The following is a 13,168-nucleotide window of genomic DNA, read 5'->3' on the forward strand; positions in this document are numbered from 1 at the left end:
AAAATCAAAATTTTAAATCTCGTGAAAAGATCATATAATACGTAGAATGAGCCAGATGTGTGCCAATGTTGCAATATAGTACATATTTAAAAAAAAATACCAATTTTTCCAGTTTGTATATTTCACTTTATTTTTAAATTTTAAACGAATGATTATGTTAGGGACAATTTATCGTATCAGTTGTCGTTATTGCTTAATAAAAATCGTTGTAATTGAACAATAATTAAGGTCCAAAGTTTTAAGTACTCCTCACGTACTGTTTCATAAAAAACCAAATCCTCTTTTAATCAGTTTAGTTCCCACGAATTGAATTCTGCATTTTCCTACTTGTTGTAATAACTCGCTCTGTTACATCCCGCCTGTCAGATTTATGATTAATATAAGTTCAAGCAACTTTAAACGAGGAATCCTCGCAAACTCGGGCAAACAATCACCCTGTAGATAACAACCAGTGGCGTAGAGCGTGCAACCTGTCCGAGTTGCCCGCCAAAGTGCGAATTTTCGACCTTAATGCCGACAGATTTTTGTCCAGTTCCTGCAATCTCGGGCAAATTCATTGCCGGCCGATGAACTCTCTGCTTGTATGGCGACCCTAACGGCTGGCGGAATCTCCTGGCGACCTTCTCTCTCTCTTGCAAGAACGGTCGTCCTTGTTTTATGTAACAGGTTATGTCGCCTTCTCACTTTCGGAATCTCCCCTACGTCCTTGTCCAAGCACCACGTATATGAATGAAAGACGTTGTTGTTTGCGCTTGCGACGATCGGATTTTTCGGCTCCGGGCAGGTGTTATGCGCCCCCGATTAAGGGAGCCCCAGAGATAACAGTGGTTTTGACGCGCTTGCCTCAAGGTCGCCTGCTCTGACTACCCAAAGTCCATTTTTTCGTTAAATATTGATAGCGAAATCGTGGATAAATTAACGACTGTAAAATTCAGAGCACCAGTTCCAGTTTAGCTAATGTTAAAAAAAATCAGCTTTTGGATATTTTCGCGGTGTAATTAATTATGCCCCGAAATGGCAACAATTCGCTACAAATATAGAAAGTCGGCAGCTGAATATTGAAGGTTTCTTGCGAGTGTCCAAACAGGTTTTATTATCACGTCTTGATCAAATTTCTACGCAAACATTTTTGCATAACACTGGACTAAAAATTTTGTTGTTATTGGGTTGTTTTTTGCTAGTATCACCTTTGCATATCGTTACGTAAATATTTCCTTACAATGAATTTTAACAATTTAAATGGGGATTTTCTTCAAGTTTGTAAAAAGATAAAACAATCTGTTTTTACTACGCAAATCCTGGCTCATAAATCTCTCATGTGACTGACTGTATCCACCATTTCTTCTTTTCTACTGTGATTACGATTTGTTTTCGTCGCATCAAAATTTTCATGTGATTGATGATGATTTCTTGACCTCTGATCGTTCCGTTATCGAAAATAATGCAGCTTTGTTGGCTTCGCTAGGAGGGATTTTAGCATCTTAATATGCGGTAGTATTCCGTTGAGAAAACATACCGAGTGATTACAAAAAACTTGAAGGACACTTTTTTCAACTGGAAATTCTATAAAAACAAACAGGGAAACAACTACCTAAATTGGGCGAAAAATTGTGTAATTCTTGTCTTTTCCGAGAGTTGGACACGTTTTTATAAAATAAAAAAACAGAAAAGCAAAAAAATCGTGATAACACCCCTGTTTTTATTTATTCAATCAGATTTATAAGAAAAATTATCTGACAAATTACAAAACTATTTTTCTTTTTGGTTAAATCTTGTTCGGTGTAATTTGAAGTCATAACAAATGTAAAAATTGTGCTCAAGGCTAGATTTAAGCTCCTTATCTGCTCACTGTTTCATAGAATACGAATTTCCATGAAAAGAATAATTAATTTTTGCGAAAAAACTCGCATTTTGAGATAGTACTGAACGAGTAGTGAAAATTTTAAGCACAAACCGGAAATTTAGTAAATGATTTTGGTCACTTGGGAATTAGAGGAACTTTTGGGTGTTTGGGTGCATGGTAATGTCAAAATAGCAACAATCTCTACCTTTATTTGTAAAGTTTCTCTTTTCACATAAAACATCATAAAAATACTCTTAGTACAGTGTTAAAAGTCTAAGCAATAACACCCGACAAACATTATAGTCACATTTTGAATAATTTATTGCTAACGTTTGGAAAAGGAATCTTCATCACTTAATTTTCCAACAAATTATCACAAATTCTCTACCCAAATGCATCACACATTGCCCTCACTCCCCCCCGGAAATAATATCATTTTACGCCCGCGATTAGTGTTGTGTTAATCCCTCAAAACAAAGTAGTCATAATGAAATAAAAACTGGACACGATCATTATTGAAAGCCAACAATACATAAAGAAATTAATAAACAAATTACGTGATGCTGTCTTTCATATTTTGTCCTCCTCCTCCGAATTCATCTCTTCGGCTTCGGTGGCGATTTCCGCCGTTTGCATCGACACGTCTTTCTCTGGAGTAATACTCTTGCTAGTTGACGGTTTGGCGGAGCCCGAACTGCCCTGGTCTTCGCACGAGGGGCACTCAAAGTGGACGCAGTGGAACACCTCATTGGCCGAATTGTGCGTTCCTACGATCCGGATAAAGACGACTGGTCGCGGAGGGAATCTGATCAGCTGCCAGGATTTGCAGTTTTCGCGCGTGTGGTCGACCACCATCTCCCAGTCCCATACATTTACCGACGATTCTATGTAGTAGCTGTAAGTGCGGTCGTCGCAGTCCCACAGCAGGAGGCGCAGGCTTGAGATCACGTACGGCTGGCCTGGGGAATTTTCATTCAGAATTTTTCGGTTGCTAATATTTAAAAAAACACGTAAAATGCCTAACTCGCAAACTTTTGAAAATCTGCTTCAGCTATTAGAATGTTACAAAAAAACTAAGGTTGATACTGATGGTAAATTAATTTTTTGAGGAGGGTACAAATCGTACCTAGTTGGATCAGAATGGCCCCTGATCCTAGCTGGTGACACGTGTAACCTGAATCCCAATCGTAATGCTTCGTGTCGCCGTTCAGTAGCGCATTTCTTGACCGACTAACGCCCTCTATAACCACAGCACTCTTATCCAAAGTCGCTACATTGTAATTCGGACAAATGATATCGTTTACCATTTTGGGAATGCTTAATTTACACGAAGCTTCAAACGAAACTAAATGAAACACCTAGAACACCAATTAGCAACAAAATAAGATACAAAAAAAATATAACGCACCTTATTAACAGTGTTGTGTGTACCGACAATTCGAATAAACTGCACGACACGATTTTCGAAATACAAATACTGCCAAGACCTACAACAATAATGACTATAATCCACCACTCTGACCCAGTCTTTTTGCTCCATGGACACTTCAATGTAGTACGAATATGACCTGGAAAAGTGGCATTGTTTGGGGGAAAAATTGTGAGAAAATCCCCAAACCTCAAATCACGATCCCACAACAACATGCGGATGTGATTGATGATTGAAGGCATTCCCAGTTTAATGATAATCCCTTGATCCCCCGGCCCGTTTATAGGGTGCCTCGTATAGCCCTTCTCCATGTCATAGGTGTAATAGTCACCGTCTAACAAATACTCAAGTAATTCCCCCGCAACGACTTTCGAGCCCATTCGAGGCGAGGCAACGTTTTCCTCCAATACTACACAAAATAATGACAATGACACTTCAGAAAAATTAAAACTTACTTAATTGTCCGCGATGTGGCAGACTGCTCAACCTGACATTGGTCCGTTCAGCTATCGCGTCTAAAAGTGCGTCAGGTTTGACCAATCCAGCCGGTCTTACAACTGACAACAAATCAGCGACACTCATCAAAGGCAACCTCACACATTTCATAACGCGATCGTCTTTATCGTCATTAGCAGTGCACCAGTTGCACACTCCTCTGAATATTTCGACCTCTGGTGCGAAAAAAGAATCTCTTTGTAACAACTCGACCAGTGAAGCCTATGAAAATCAAGTAGGTTTTTTCTACCAAACAATTCACTCACTTGTGAAAGCTGCAGGAATGATTCATGAAGCAGTATTTCCGAGGCATGTCTGTCTAAAAACGCGTGACAAACATCAACTAATTTCTCTAAGCCGTACAAATGTGCGGTGTCCAGAATCGCACAGACGTTGCGCAAGGCCAACAATTGTTTGAGAATGTCGGATATTGCTGTTTCCAAGTCTTGAAAGCCGTACTGGTGTGCTAACCCTAGAGTGTCTAAAATTACGTCTTCTTTTAAAGTCATCAAGAACATGTGGCCCGTGTAGATGTATTTTAATAGGATTTTGAAAGCCTTGACGGGGGCATCGGGCAGGACGATCTCCGATTGGTTCGATTCTTTCAAACCGCCGTAGAGCAAAGCGCGGAAATATTCGCTTCGTGCCGCCAAAATCACCTAAAAGTGGCGGTTTCAAGCATAAGAAAGTAACGTATTATGGATAACTGGTCTTGAAACACTTGCTGTCTTTCGAGCACGACGGCTACGCCGTCGTGCTCGAAAAATCGTGCGTCTCAATAAACTTATACTTTAATATATTATTAATGAATTGCTGTTGTTTATTATCGACAAGTTGTTATTTCCAACCATTACGTAAAATAAAAAGCGACGCATTACATTTTTGCATAATAGATGAATACATAACGGTTCAGACAAATATGCGGAAAACTCCTAAAATCGCTATCTTATCACCCGTTTAACGAGGCAAACGTGCGTTGGGCTTGTTTTTGGCATACCTTGTGCGCGTAGAGCTTCTGCCCCTCGATTACGAGCGTGATATCCGCATATTCGTGGCTCAAGCACAACGCAGACAAATTCTCCGACAGCTGAGCCAGGTGCTCAATATCCCCCAAACGGACGACAGTCGAGTTCTTGGCGTTTGAATTTTGCATGTATTGCGAACTGCTGCTCATCTTGGCATCGAAAACTGATAATTTTATCTTGTTGTTGCGGACTTCATTGAACAAGTTCAAAAGAAAGTCCATAAGAAAATGGAACGTTTCGAACATGTCGGGACGGGGTTTGGGGTACTTACATTGCTTAGTAATTGTTCTTATTCACTTTTTTTGCGGAAAATCCACCAAAACACTCACAAAAACATCGCAAATGCGTCCCTCGGAATTTGACAGATGGCATCTGTCAGAATTCACAAGTGACGCCATCTGCTCGGGACAGGTCCGGAATGAAAAAAAAAAAAAAAGATTGTTCTTTACCGACTTTTATTAATTTAACATCTAAAAATGTAAAAAAGTACATTCCACTCTTACATATACACAAAAGGAATTTAAGTCTTTCAAAACAGAGTAAGTGGCAAACAAAAATCACTTATTATACACATTAGGAATCATTAAACGTAACTGTACAATAAATAATAAAAGGGAAGACGGTTAACAATTTTTGTGACCATTGGGTGTCATTCTTAGCTTATCTCACAACTTTCACAACCAAATCTAATAGAATTTCTTCGCTTGACTGTCTTTATTATCTCTGGAAAAACAATTATTAACACACCACAAGTCAAAAACGAACAACATACCTGTAAATATTGTACCCTAAAATCACCAACAACTGCACCACTGTTATAACCAACAAAGTAGTGACCGAAACGCACGAAACACTAGGACACCCGCCAGGACTTTGGTCGATTTTTTGCGCCACTTGAGCCACATTTTGCTTGACATGGTTCAACCCATCTCTCATTTCGGAAATAAGCGACTGCGTATCATACCCCACTGACTGTACTTGGGCCGTTGGTTGCTTGGCTTGATTATTCAAAATAGTGTCAGCTCTCGTCTTCAATTCCAGTATAAATTGCCGAATTTCTCTCGCCGTGTTCAAAATTTGATTCTGATTATTAAAAACAGCATCGACTTCGTGTCTCCTGATCGTATCACCTGCGTAACCACCTGCTGGGGCAGGGGCGTGGCCTGTAGCCGACGGTGCTGCCACTCCACCGGCACTTTGTGTAATTAAACTCATTGTGCGCTCTTGACGACCAACAACTTCGTCCAATTTGTTGTTTAATTCACGGACGACTTGGAAAATTTGATTCTGGCCTTGGAAAATCTGGCGCAACTCGCGCTGGCTGTCCGACTCGAACCATTCGTCAATGTCGGGGTCTTTCTAAAATCACACGAACATTTCCAGTTTAAAAAATCGCCAATAAAAAGTCGCCTTTGATTTTAAATTAAATTGTCAACAGTGACCTGACGTTTAAATTTGAGCCCAATGTTGCCAACGTAATATCAATGTCACAGGCCACTTTAAACGGAACTATCTATCTTATTTTGCAAATAATTATCTATGATGCTGACAGATAAGATCAAATCACTTTCAATTAAATATATTTGACAGATTGTGACCTACTTTTAATTTGAATGACAGCTCACGATGCCAATCAAAGCCACCTCGTTTGTTTCGCGATCATTGCCATTAATCATGGCTTGCTATAATTGACAGTCAAGTGTCTTTTTGAGTAGAAAAAATGGAACTTTATCAGTTCTACATATCAAATTTAAAGAACAAAGGCCACTTCGATGCAAAATTTTTACCTGCTCATCAGGATGCTCCTTCCTATAGTCGGCCTTCTGCTGCTCTAATTTCCGTTGGTAATCCTGATACTCCTGAGTCAGCTTTTGTTGCTCCTCCCCCGGCACTGCAACAGCCAATCAGAGCCAAAGTTACGGCACCACCAACTGACTTACCCGCATTCGAAGTGCTGATCTGACCCGGTAGATGTAAGCTATTGGTTAAGAAATGAATGACGTCATGATCATCAGCCAATCCACCTGTCGCTGCCGAAAGTCCGAAATATCCACTTTTGGGCAAAACAACATTTTCAGCCCTCAAACAAACCTCGTAATCTTGTTCGTTATTAGTCATACCATTATGGAATAATACTGTGAGAATATTTTGGTAATATTCAATTTTGGCCCTTGTGGGGAAAGGTTTGTTACGGAAATCGCGCAAACAACCGGCCAACATTTGCGTACTCCCATCACTTCAAAAACAATTATCAATTAATTGATAAAAAAATTAACAAAGTGGTTACAGTTGATGGGCGAATTGTTGGGTCCCATCGTTGACCACAGCCATGATGTAAGGGTTGTTGTGTTTACCATCATTGTCAAACGAGTCAAAAAATATACCAAGACCCACCCATTGGTCAGACGAGCCGAAAACCTCGCCATCATAAGCCCCCTTGCTTTGAGTGTACCAAAACGCCTAGAATTGTCCCTCAAGCCTGCAGTTTTACTTTTACGGGACTCACCAATCCGTCAGCCCCCACGCGCCCCCGCCCTGTGACTCTGAACGCAATATCGACTTCCCACCAGTCGAAATTGATGGGGTTTTTGGTCCATATAGCCCCCTTCTGGCTGCGAAGGGACGGGGCAATTCGCACCTTTTCCGCACTCGCTATCGCATCTAAAATACAAACCCAAACCCACTTTTAACACACCACGACTTAATCCTTAATTTTTATGCGAAATTTCGCAAAACAGATGTGATTTTGTTGGTTAGTTACGTGTCAAAAATCTGTCAATTGGACGACGAGACGCGATCGGTCGTCTCTGTTGGATTACGTGGATTAGAGAGAGATGTCTCAATAGTGATGAGTCGGTGATTGGTGCCCGAAACTACCTACGTGTACTTAAAAAATACCACTTACTTCCACCGTATTCCCAAAACGGTACCGAACCGTCCTTTTGGGCCAAGTATGGGGGCTTGAATGAATATTTGTACTCGAATTTTTTATGTACTAGATTTGCGTTCACGGCACTTAATACAATTCCAATTAAAAACACTACAATTTTTTTATTTAAATATAAACCTACTCGCTCCATGTTTACAACACGCGCACAATCGTCTGGCCTGGCGTTGCCAATCTAACGAACGAAACACCCTGTTTAAATCAAGCGCACAGTTTGAATTTGTAATTGAGCAATTAGCATGGTAATCAGTTGAGTAATGAGTGCAAAACCAACACTTGACTTAATGGGAACAATCGGTTTATTTGATTTTTTTACGATTTTTACTTATTACACAATTATAATTGGATAGCAATTAACAAATGCTAGGATAGTATACAACCATCGCACAAGAATGTGGGGGAGTAGTGACCTTGCGAACGGAAAGTGACCTTTTTAAAAAAGGTAATTTGAAAAGAACTAGTTTAATAAGGGCAATGATTATTTAAAAACACCGATATTGTAAATAGTGAGCGGCTATCATGGCCTGTGACCCAGATTAACCCACCAACAAATATATTAGCATTAAGGGGTAATTTTTTATTATTGCTCAGTATCTGCTTGGACCGAACTGGTCTATTTCGGGAAAGTAATTAGTGGTGTTTGTTATTAAATAATGAAGGCTTTGGTGGTTGCATGTTGTGAGTAAAAACTGCTTTATAAAAAAAATATTGAATTTCAAAATTAATGAACAATGAACCAACTCATTTTATTGTTAAAATACCTATAACAAACAGTTGTCAAATACCTATTGTCCATTTACCCATTGTTTTTAAGCTAACTGTGGCCAGCGTAAGAAAAAAATCTAGTTCTTTCTGAAAATTTTTGACAAATTTTGAGTTTTAAAAATCAAAAATTTTTGTCACACCCAAAATATTGAAATATTTTGAAAAATCTCTTTTTTATTTATTTATTTAACAAAAAATATTCTTAAAGTTAATCATAAACTAAAAAACCGACTAAAGAAATTGTGGTAATAAATCGAACCATTAAAAGAATTGGTGCTCAATTAAAACTGAAAAAAATATTTTTTCTGTATACAATAGAGAAAAAGCAAAAATCACTACTAAAGTTCATTTACTCGATTTGTTATTTGTGCAATTTTCGTAAAAGAATAAATTGTGTTTTTCTTGTGTATTTATTAAAAAATACTTGGATTTTAAGTGAACGCCTCATGACTACTTAATTCCATTACAAAGTGAAAAGTGATTCAAAGTTTGTGCAATAGTTTGACGCCGTAATTGGTCGTGACATTGGTTATTGAAATTTTATCTGATTTAAACTTTGTTCAAATTTATTCTGGTCAATGTTAAAATACCTCTGAAGAAAGCAAGGCCAAAGAGAGTACAAATAATACGTAAGGTCATTTATGAAATCTATTACCTATTCAAATTATATCGATAGCGCAAAAGACGATATAAAATAGTCAAAATTTTTATTGGAGAAGGGAGAATTTCACTTATCCCTCCAAATAAACAATAACAGTAAACAACCTGTTGCAACAAAATTATTTATAACCCCAGTCGTGCTTGCCCCCTTTTCAAATTGCGTCACTGAACTAGAATTCCAAAACTGACGCTTTAACTACACCTACAAATTTATTACTTCCAATACCAATAACTCTATTATTTTTAGTATTAATCTTGTCGGTGCACGGGGGCCATTACATAATCCCCGGACACTCGCCTTACGACGCCTACCACGACCTACACCTCCCTCACAGCCCCCCTTTATACCCCACTTTGGCCTCAGTGCCCCCCACAGGCTTCACTTGTCTCGGACGCAACCCCGGATATTACGCCGACATCGAAACCGGGTGCCAGGTATCACATTACGCAAAACTGACCATAGAACACACAATTTCCCAATTTTAGGCGTATCATCGGTGTGAATACAATTCTGCAGCATCATTCTTGTGCACGAATGGGACCTTGTTCAACGAACAGTTCCAGGTCTGCGACCAGTTTTATAACGTCAGGTGCGGCTCGCCGTACATAGATTTGTAAAAACGCAGTCTCATTAAATTATTTATTGCTCCAAATGTCTCATTTCACACAATAAAAGTGAGGTTACAAAGGCGCAAAACCACATAATTTATGTACCAATTGGGCTGGAAATAGGTGCATTACCTCAAACTGGCAGTCTCCGTTCGAATTCGTAACCAATTATCACTTTAATCACAATTTTGGGAAACGATTTTGAAAACACCGCACTTATTTGTTATCACCGCCATTTTTAATGAACATAACCAAGAAATTTTTTTATCAATTATTTATTGTTAATTAATTATAATTAGCTATTAACAATTCGTGCAAAAACGCCCATGTGAAATAGTGTACTGTAAAGTTGGGTCAAAATGTTCAACGAGTCGAACTACGATTGGGGGGCCCACAACAGACAAGTGGTGCTCGAGGGGCGTGCAACGTTGGAACGAACGGGTGAAAGCCTAGCAAGATCGAACCAAATCGCCATCGAGACGGAACAAATCGGAAACGAAGTCGTCTCAGAATTAAATGAGCAGCGAGAAACCTTGTTGCGGACCAGGGGGCGGCTTGAAAACGCCAACGAACAGCTGGACACCGCAAAATCGGTGCTTAAGCAAATGGGGCGCAACGCCATTTACAACAAACTCATCCTCATCTTGATTATAATCATAGAAATCGCCATACTTGTCTCACTCACTTATTTGAAATTTTTCAAGAAATGATTTATTAAATAAATACTACATTCGTTCAGATACTCTAGACGCGATGTTTCGCAACTGCCCGTAAACCTTCGACGGTGGTGATCCTAGAATTAAGTTACAAATCGCCCTCCTGGCGAGTTGAATGTTTTGGAAACTGCCCAAAATGTGGATCTTGCTGTCCGCCAGGACTATCCTAGTTTTGGTGACGTTCTCGATTGTGAATTTCGTGCGCCCGCCTTTACCCGCAAGCCGGCCAATGGCCCGCGACTGGTGGTCCCCCTTGAGTGTCTTCACGTCCTTAATCTCGAAAGTCTCAATGAACAAGTCGTCCAAACGCAGCAGAGCCAAGGCATCATCCACGTCAAAACCGTACACAAAAGCCTGAAACCCAACTTAAGCCACAACCCAAAAACCACACTCGTGTTTATTTACTTTAACAAAATCAGCGGCTTTCTGCAAATTGCCAATATCCTCAGTCTCGTCACACGTCTTCACCTCGACGTTCCGCGTCTTTAGATTAAACCTCACTTGTAGTTTCAAATGCTCCACAATTGGGGTGAAAATTTTAAGCCAGTTTTCCTTCAAAGGGGTGTACCTGTGCGCAGGGACTGGTACTTTCCTCATGTTGTCCTTGGTCTCGGAGTACGACTTTGTCCTGGACCTTTTATGTCTGGGTCTGTTGCGGACCTTGCCTTCGATCCCGTTGTGAGCGACCACTTCCATGGGGGCCTCCCCTAGCGAGTCATTTCGCCGCTTGGTGGCCCTCTTCGGCTCGAAATTGTCAGTTTCGATGTTAACATCGGCTTGCGTGGCCATTTTGTAACACTAGTCGCGGATTTGGGGCAAAATTGGCTATTTTAAAACCATAACCCTTTAAGGTTAGGTGCACGTGTTGACGAAACGTCAGAAAGAGCGCAGGAGTGCGTTCATAAACTAAAGTATCTTGTGTTGTTGTGACGTCAGAGTAAGGCAATTTTCACCTAGAGTGAATGCAGAGCTTTCTGAAGTTTATGAACGGTTGAAGTAGACTGCAACATGACAGTTGACACTCTTGTAATTGTTTGACATAAAAATATAACCTGTCGTTTAAAGTAGGTAAGTGACAAATAATATCAGCTCTTTGGTCCGTTTATGGCATAGGTACATTTAAGCCCACCAATTCAACAAACGAACCGTAACAATGAATGACATAATTACTATCCCTGTTGTATTATCATCGGAAATGTTATTTGGCATTCCGGTTACATATTCTTCTGATGAGGACAGCGATGTAACTGATGAAGAAAATATTGTTACGATGATGCTTATAAAAAGTAGGAAAATTAAGAAACCTCAACGTATTGAGAATTATATTGAAGCAACAATTTCTGGTTATACCAAGCAAGAATTTCAGCAACATTTTCGAGTAACCATTGAGGCTTATGAACAACTCTTACAAACAGTTGGCCCCTATTTAATGCGACAAGCTGCTACTGGACGAAGTACTGTTCAAGTCGAAAAACAATTGTTGTCAGTTATATGGATACTCGTAACACCCGATTCATACAGGTTAGCTAAAATATTATAACTCCACGTTATAATATTGTTGATTTTAGATCAGTTGGAGAAAGATTTGGACTAGCAAAGTCATCTCTTTCACAGTGTTTCAAACGAGTAGTAAAAATTCTAAATGCCGTAGCACCAACTATTATAAAATGGCCAGAAGGGATGCAATTACAAAATGTTGAGAGAAGATTTCATGCATTTGCCAGAATGCCACACTGCATTGGGGCCATTGATGGTACATACGTGGAAATCAAAGCTCCTAAAGAGGATCCTCAATCCTATATTACACGAAAATGCAACTATGCTTTTACGCTGCAAGCTATCGCAGTACCTTCATTGAAATTTACAGATGCATTCATTGGTTATCCAGGATCTGTAAGTGATAGCAGAATATTTAAAAACAGTGATTTTTATAATGCTGTCAATGCCAACATGGGTCATTACTTTGCCGAAGAACATTATTTAATTGGAGATAAAGCATACCCTAATTTACCATGGTGTATTGCACCATACATAAATAGGGGTAACCTGAATGCAGCACAGGTATACTTCAACACTGTACATGCACAGACGCGCCAAGTAATCGAACGATCGTTTGCTCTTCTATTTGGAAGATTTAGGCGACTCAAGTTTTTAGACATGAATGATACTAAATTAATTCCTGCAACTGTGATAGCTGCATGCGTATTACACAATGTCTGTCTAGACTTTCATGATCTCCATATTGATGACTATATTAACAATGGAATTGATTATGTAGTAAATAATAATGATGGTGACGATGGCATTGGTGAAAACGTGGCAATAGAAGGACGGAGACGACGTGATGCTTTATGTCGTCAAATATTTCTTAATCGACATTAATTGTACGCTTTTCTTGTAAGTTTTTGTTAATTGGTATATTTAAGTTACTTATAGGGTTATACCTACCTCTATTGTAAAGTTATCGTAAACTTCATCTTTAACGTGTTCCAAATTGCTGGTATTTTTTTGTACTTCTTAAAAATATATGTTATTTAAGAAAATCTTTTTTTTAGTGAATAACAAAATTATATTTAGTATTTAGACATATTCATATAAAATACAAAAACAAAACAAAAACTCTTATTTTAATAGTCAGTCACAAATCGCAAGTAATAAACGAAAAAAACAAACATGAAC

General features: G+C 39.1%; 6 protein-coding genes across 8 annotated transcripts; 3 read left to right on the forward strand and 3 right to left on the reverse strand.

The window, feature by feature from the left end:
* Positions 1–2,032: 2,032 nt before the first annotated feature.
* On the reverse strand, positions 2,033–5,193 carry BTBD9 (BTB (POZ) domain containing 9). Of its 3 annotated transcripts, none has more exons than XM_008197084.3 (8): positions 5,064–5,193; positions 4,765–4,955; positions 4,034–4,426; positions 3,728–3,989; positions 3,462–3,681; positions 3,252–3,411; positions 2,970–3,201; positions 2,033–2,802 (listed from the first exon to the last, which is right to left on the reverse strand). In XM_008197084.3, exons 2-8 carry the CDS (start codon positions 4,939–4,941, stop codon positions 2,414–2,416), a joined length of 1,833 nt encoding a protein of 610 aa, XP_008195306.1. In that variant the 5' UTR covers positions 4,942–4,955; positions 5,064–5,193; the 3' UTR covers positions 2,033–2,413. The 3 variants fall into 3 exon arrangements, with proteins under 3 accessions (XP_008195306.1, XP_008195307.1, XP_008195308.1); XM_008197085.3 differs by having other exon boundaries at positions 4,765–4,982; positions 5,064–5,180; XM_008197086.3 differs by having other exon boundaries at positions 4,765–4,941; positions 5,064–5,178.
* A 37-nt stretch (positions 5,194–5,230) lies between these two features.
* Positions 5,231–7,926, reverse strand: ergic53. Its single transcript, XM_966437.5, has 7 exons — positions 7,698–7,926; positions 7,299–7,453; positions 7,080–7,252; positions 6,733–7,028; positions 6,580–6,683; positions 5,565–6,151; positions 5,231–5,515 (listed from the first exon to the last, which is right to left on the reverse strand). Exons 1-7 carry the CDS (start codon positions 7,870–7,872, stop codon positions 5,479–5,481), a joined length of 1,527 nt encoding a protein of 508 aa, XP_971530.1. The 5' UTR covers positions 7,873–7,926; the 3' UTR covers positions 5,231–5,478.
* A 466-nt stretch (positions 7,927–8,392) lies between these two features.
* Positions 8,393–9,814, forward strand: Cpap1-d (cuticular protein analogous to peritrophins 1-D). The gene is made up of 3 exons (NM_001168439.1): positions 8,393–8,417; positions 9,412–9,599; positions 9,651–9,814. The coding sequence occupies exons 1-3, from the start codon at positions 8,393–8,395 to the stop codon at positions 9,780–9,782; spliced, it is 345 nt and encodes a 114-aa protein (NP_001161911.1). The 3' UTR covers positions 9,783–9,814.
* A 173-nt stretch (positions 9,815–9,987) lies between these two features.
* Vti1b (Vesicle transport through interaction with t-SNAREs 1b) lies at positions 9,988–10,520 on the forward strand. Its single transcript, XM_008197083.3, has one exon. The coding sequence runs from the start codon at positions 10,133–10,135 to the stop codon at positions 10,481–10,483; it is 351 nt and encodes a 116-aa protein (XP_008195305.1). The 5' UTR covers positions 9,988–10,132; the 3' UTR covers positions 10,484–10,520.
* On the reverse strand, positions 10,459–11,395 carry l(1)G0004 (lethal (1) G0004). Its single transcript, XM_966258.4, has 2 exons — positions 10,895–11,395; positions 10,459–10,843 (listed from the first exon to the last, which is right to left on the reverse strand). The coding sequence occupies exons 1-2, from the start codon at positions 11,276–11,278 to the stop codon at positions 10,499–10,501; spliced, it is 729 nt and encodes a 242-aa protein (XP_971351.1). The 5' UTR covers positions 11,279–11,395; the 3' UTR covers positions 10,459–10,498.
* A 7-nt stretch (positions 11,396–11,402) lies between these two features.
* LOC107398176 (uncharacterized) lies at positions 11,403–13,023 on the forward strand. The gene is made up of 3 exons (XM_015981374.2): positions 11,403–11,557; positions 11,614–12,010; positions 12,058–13,023. Exons 2-3 carry the CDS (start codon positions 11,643–11,645, stop codon positions 12,869–12,871), a joined length of 1,182 nt encoding a protein of 393 aa, XP_015836860.1. The 5' UTR covers positions 11,403–11,557; positions 11,614–11,642; the 3' UTR covers positions 12,872–13,023.
* The last annotated feature ends 145 nt before the right edge of the window (positions 13,024–13,168 follow it).

This window comes from Tribolium castaneum, chromosome 3 (genome assembly GCF_031307605.1).
Source record: "Tribolium castaneum strain GA2 chromosome 3, icTriCast1.1, whole genome shotgun sequence".
In the NCBI taxonomy this organism is placed as follows: domain Eukaryota; kingdom Metazoa; phylum Arthropoda; class Insecta; order Coleoptera; family Tenebrionidae; genus Tribolium; species Tribolium castaneum.

Excerpts from the sequence above, each read along its gene's own strand:
- BTBD9 (XM_008197084.3), bottom strand. The coding sequence starts at position 4,941 with ATGAGCAGCAGTTCGCAATACATGCAAAATTCAAACGCCAAGAACTCG. Across the intron at positions 4,427-4,764 it reads AGAAGCTCTACGCGCACAAG|GTGATTTTGGCGGCACGAAG; the intron begins GTATGCCAAAAA and ends CGCCACTTTTAG. Across the intron at positions 2,803-2,969 it reads GGCCATTCTGATCCAACTAG|GCCAGCCGTACGTGATCTCA; the intron begins GTACGATTTGTA and ends AAAATTCCCCAG.
- ergic53 (XM_966437.5), bottom strand. The coding sequence starts at position 7,872 with ATGGAGCGAGTAGGTTTATATTTAAATAAAAAAATTGTAGTGTTTTTA. Across the intron at positions 6,684-6,732 it reads GATCAGCACTTCGAATGCGG|TGCCGGGGGAGGAGCAACAA; the intron begins GTAAGTCAGTTG and ends TGGCTGTTGCAG. Across the intron at positions 5,516-5,564 it reads TTAGGGTACAATATTTACAG|AGATAATAAAGACAGTCAAG; the intron begins GTATGTTGTTCG and ends TTGTTTTTCCAG.
- Cpap1-d (NM_001168439.1), top strand. The coding sequence starts at position 8,393 with ATGAAGGCTTTGGTGGTTGCATGTT. Across the intron at positions 8,418-9,411 it reads GGCTTTGGTGGTTGCATGTT|TATTAATCTTGTCGGTGCAC; the intron begins GTGAGTAAAAAC and ends TATTATTTTTAG. Across the intron at positions 9,600-9,650 it reads ACATCGAAACCGGGTGCCAG|GCGTATCATCGGTGTGAATA; the intron begins GTATCACATTAC and ends TCCCAATTTTAG.
- Vti1b (XM_008197083.3), top strand. The coding sequence starts at position 10,133 with ATGTTCAACGAGTCGAACTACGATTGGGGGGCCCACAACAGACAAGTG.
- LOC107398176 (XM_015981374.2), top strand. The coding sequence starts at position 11,643 with ATGAATGACATAATTACTATCCCTGTTGTATTATCATCGGAAATGTTA. Across the intron at positions 12,011-12,057 it reads GTAACACCCGATTCATACAG|ATCAGTTGGAGAAAGATTTG; the intron begins GTTAGCTAAAAT and ends TGTTGATTTTAG.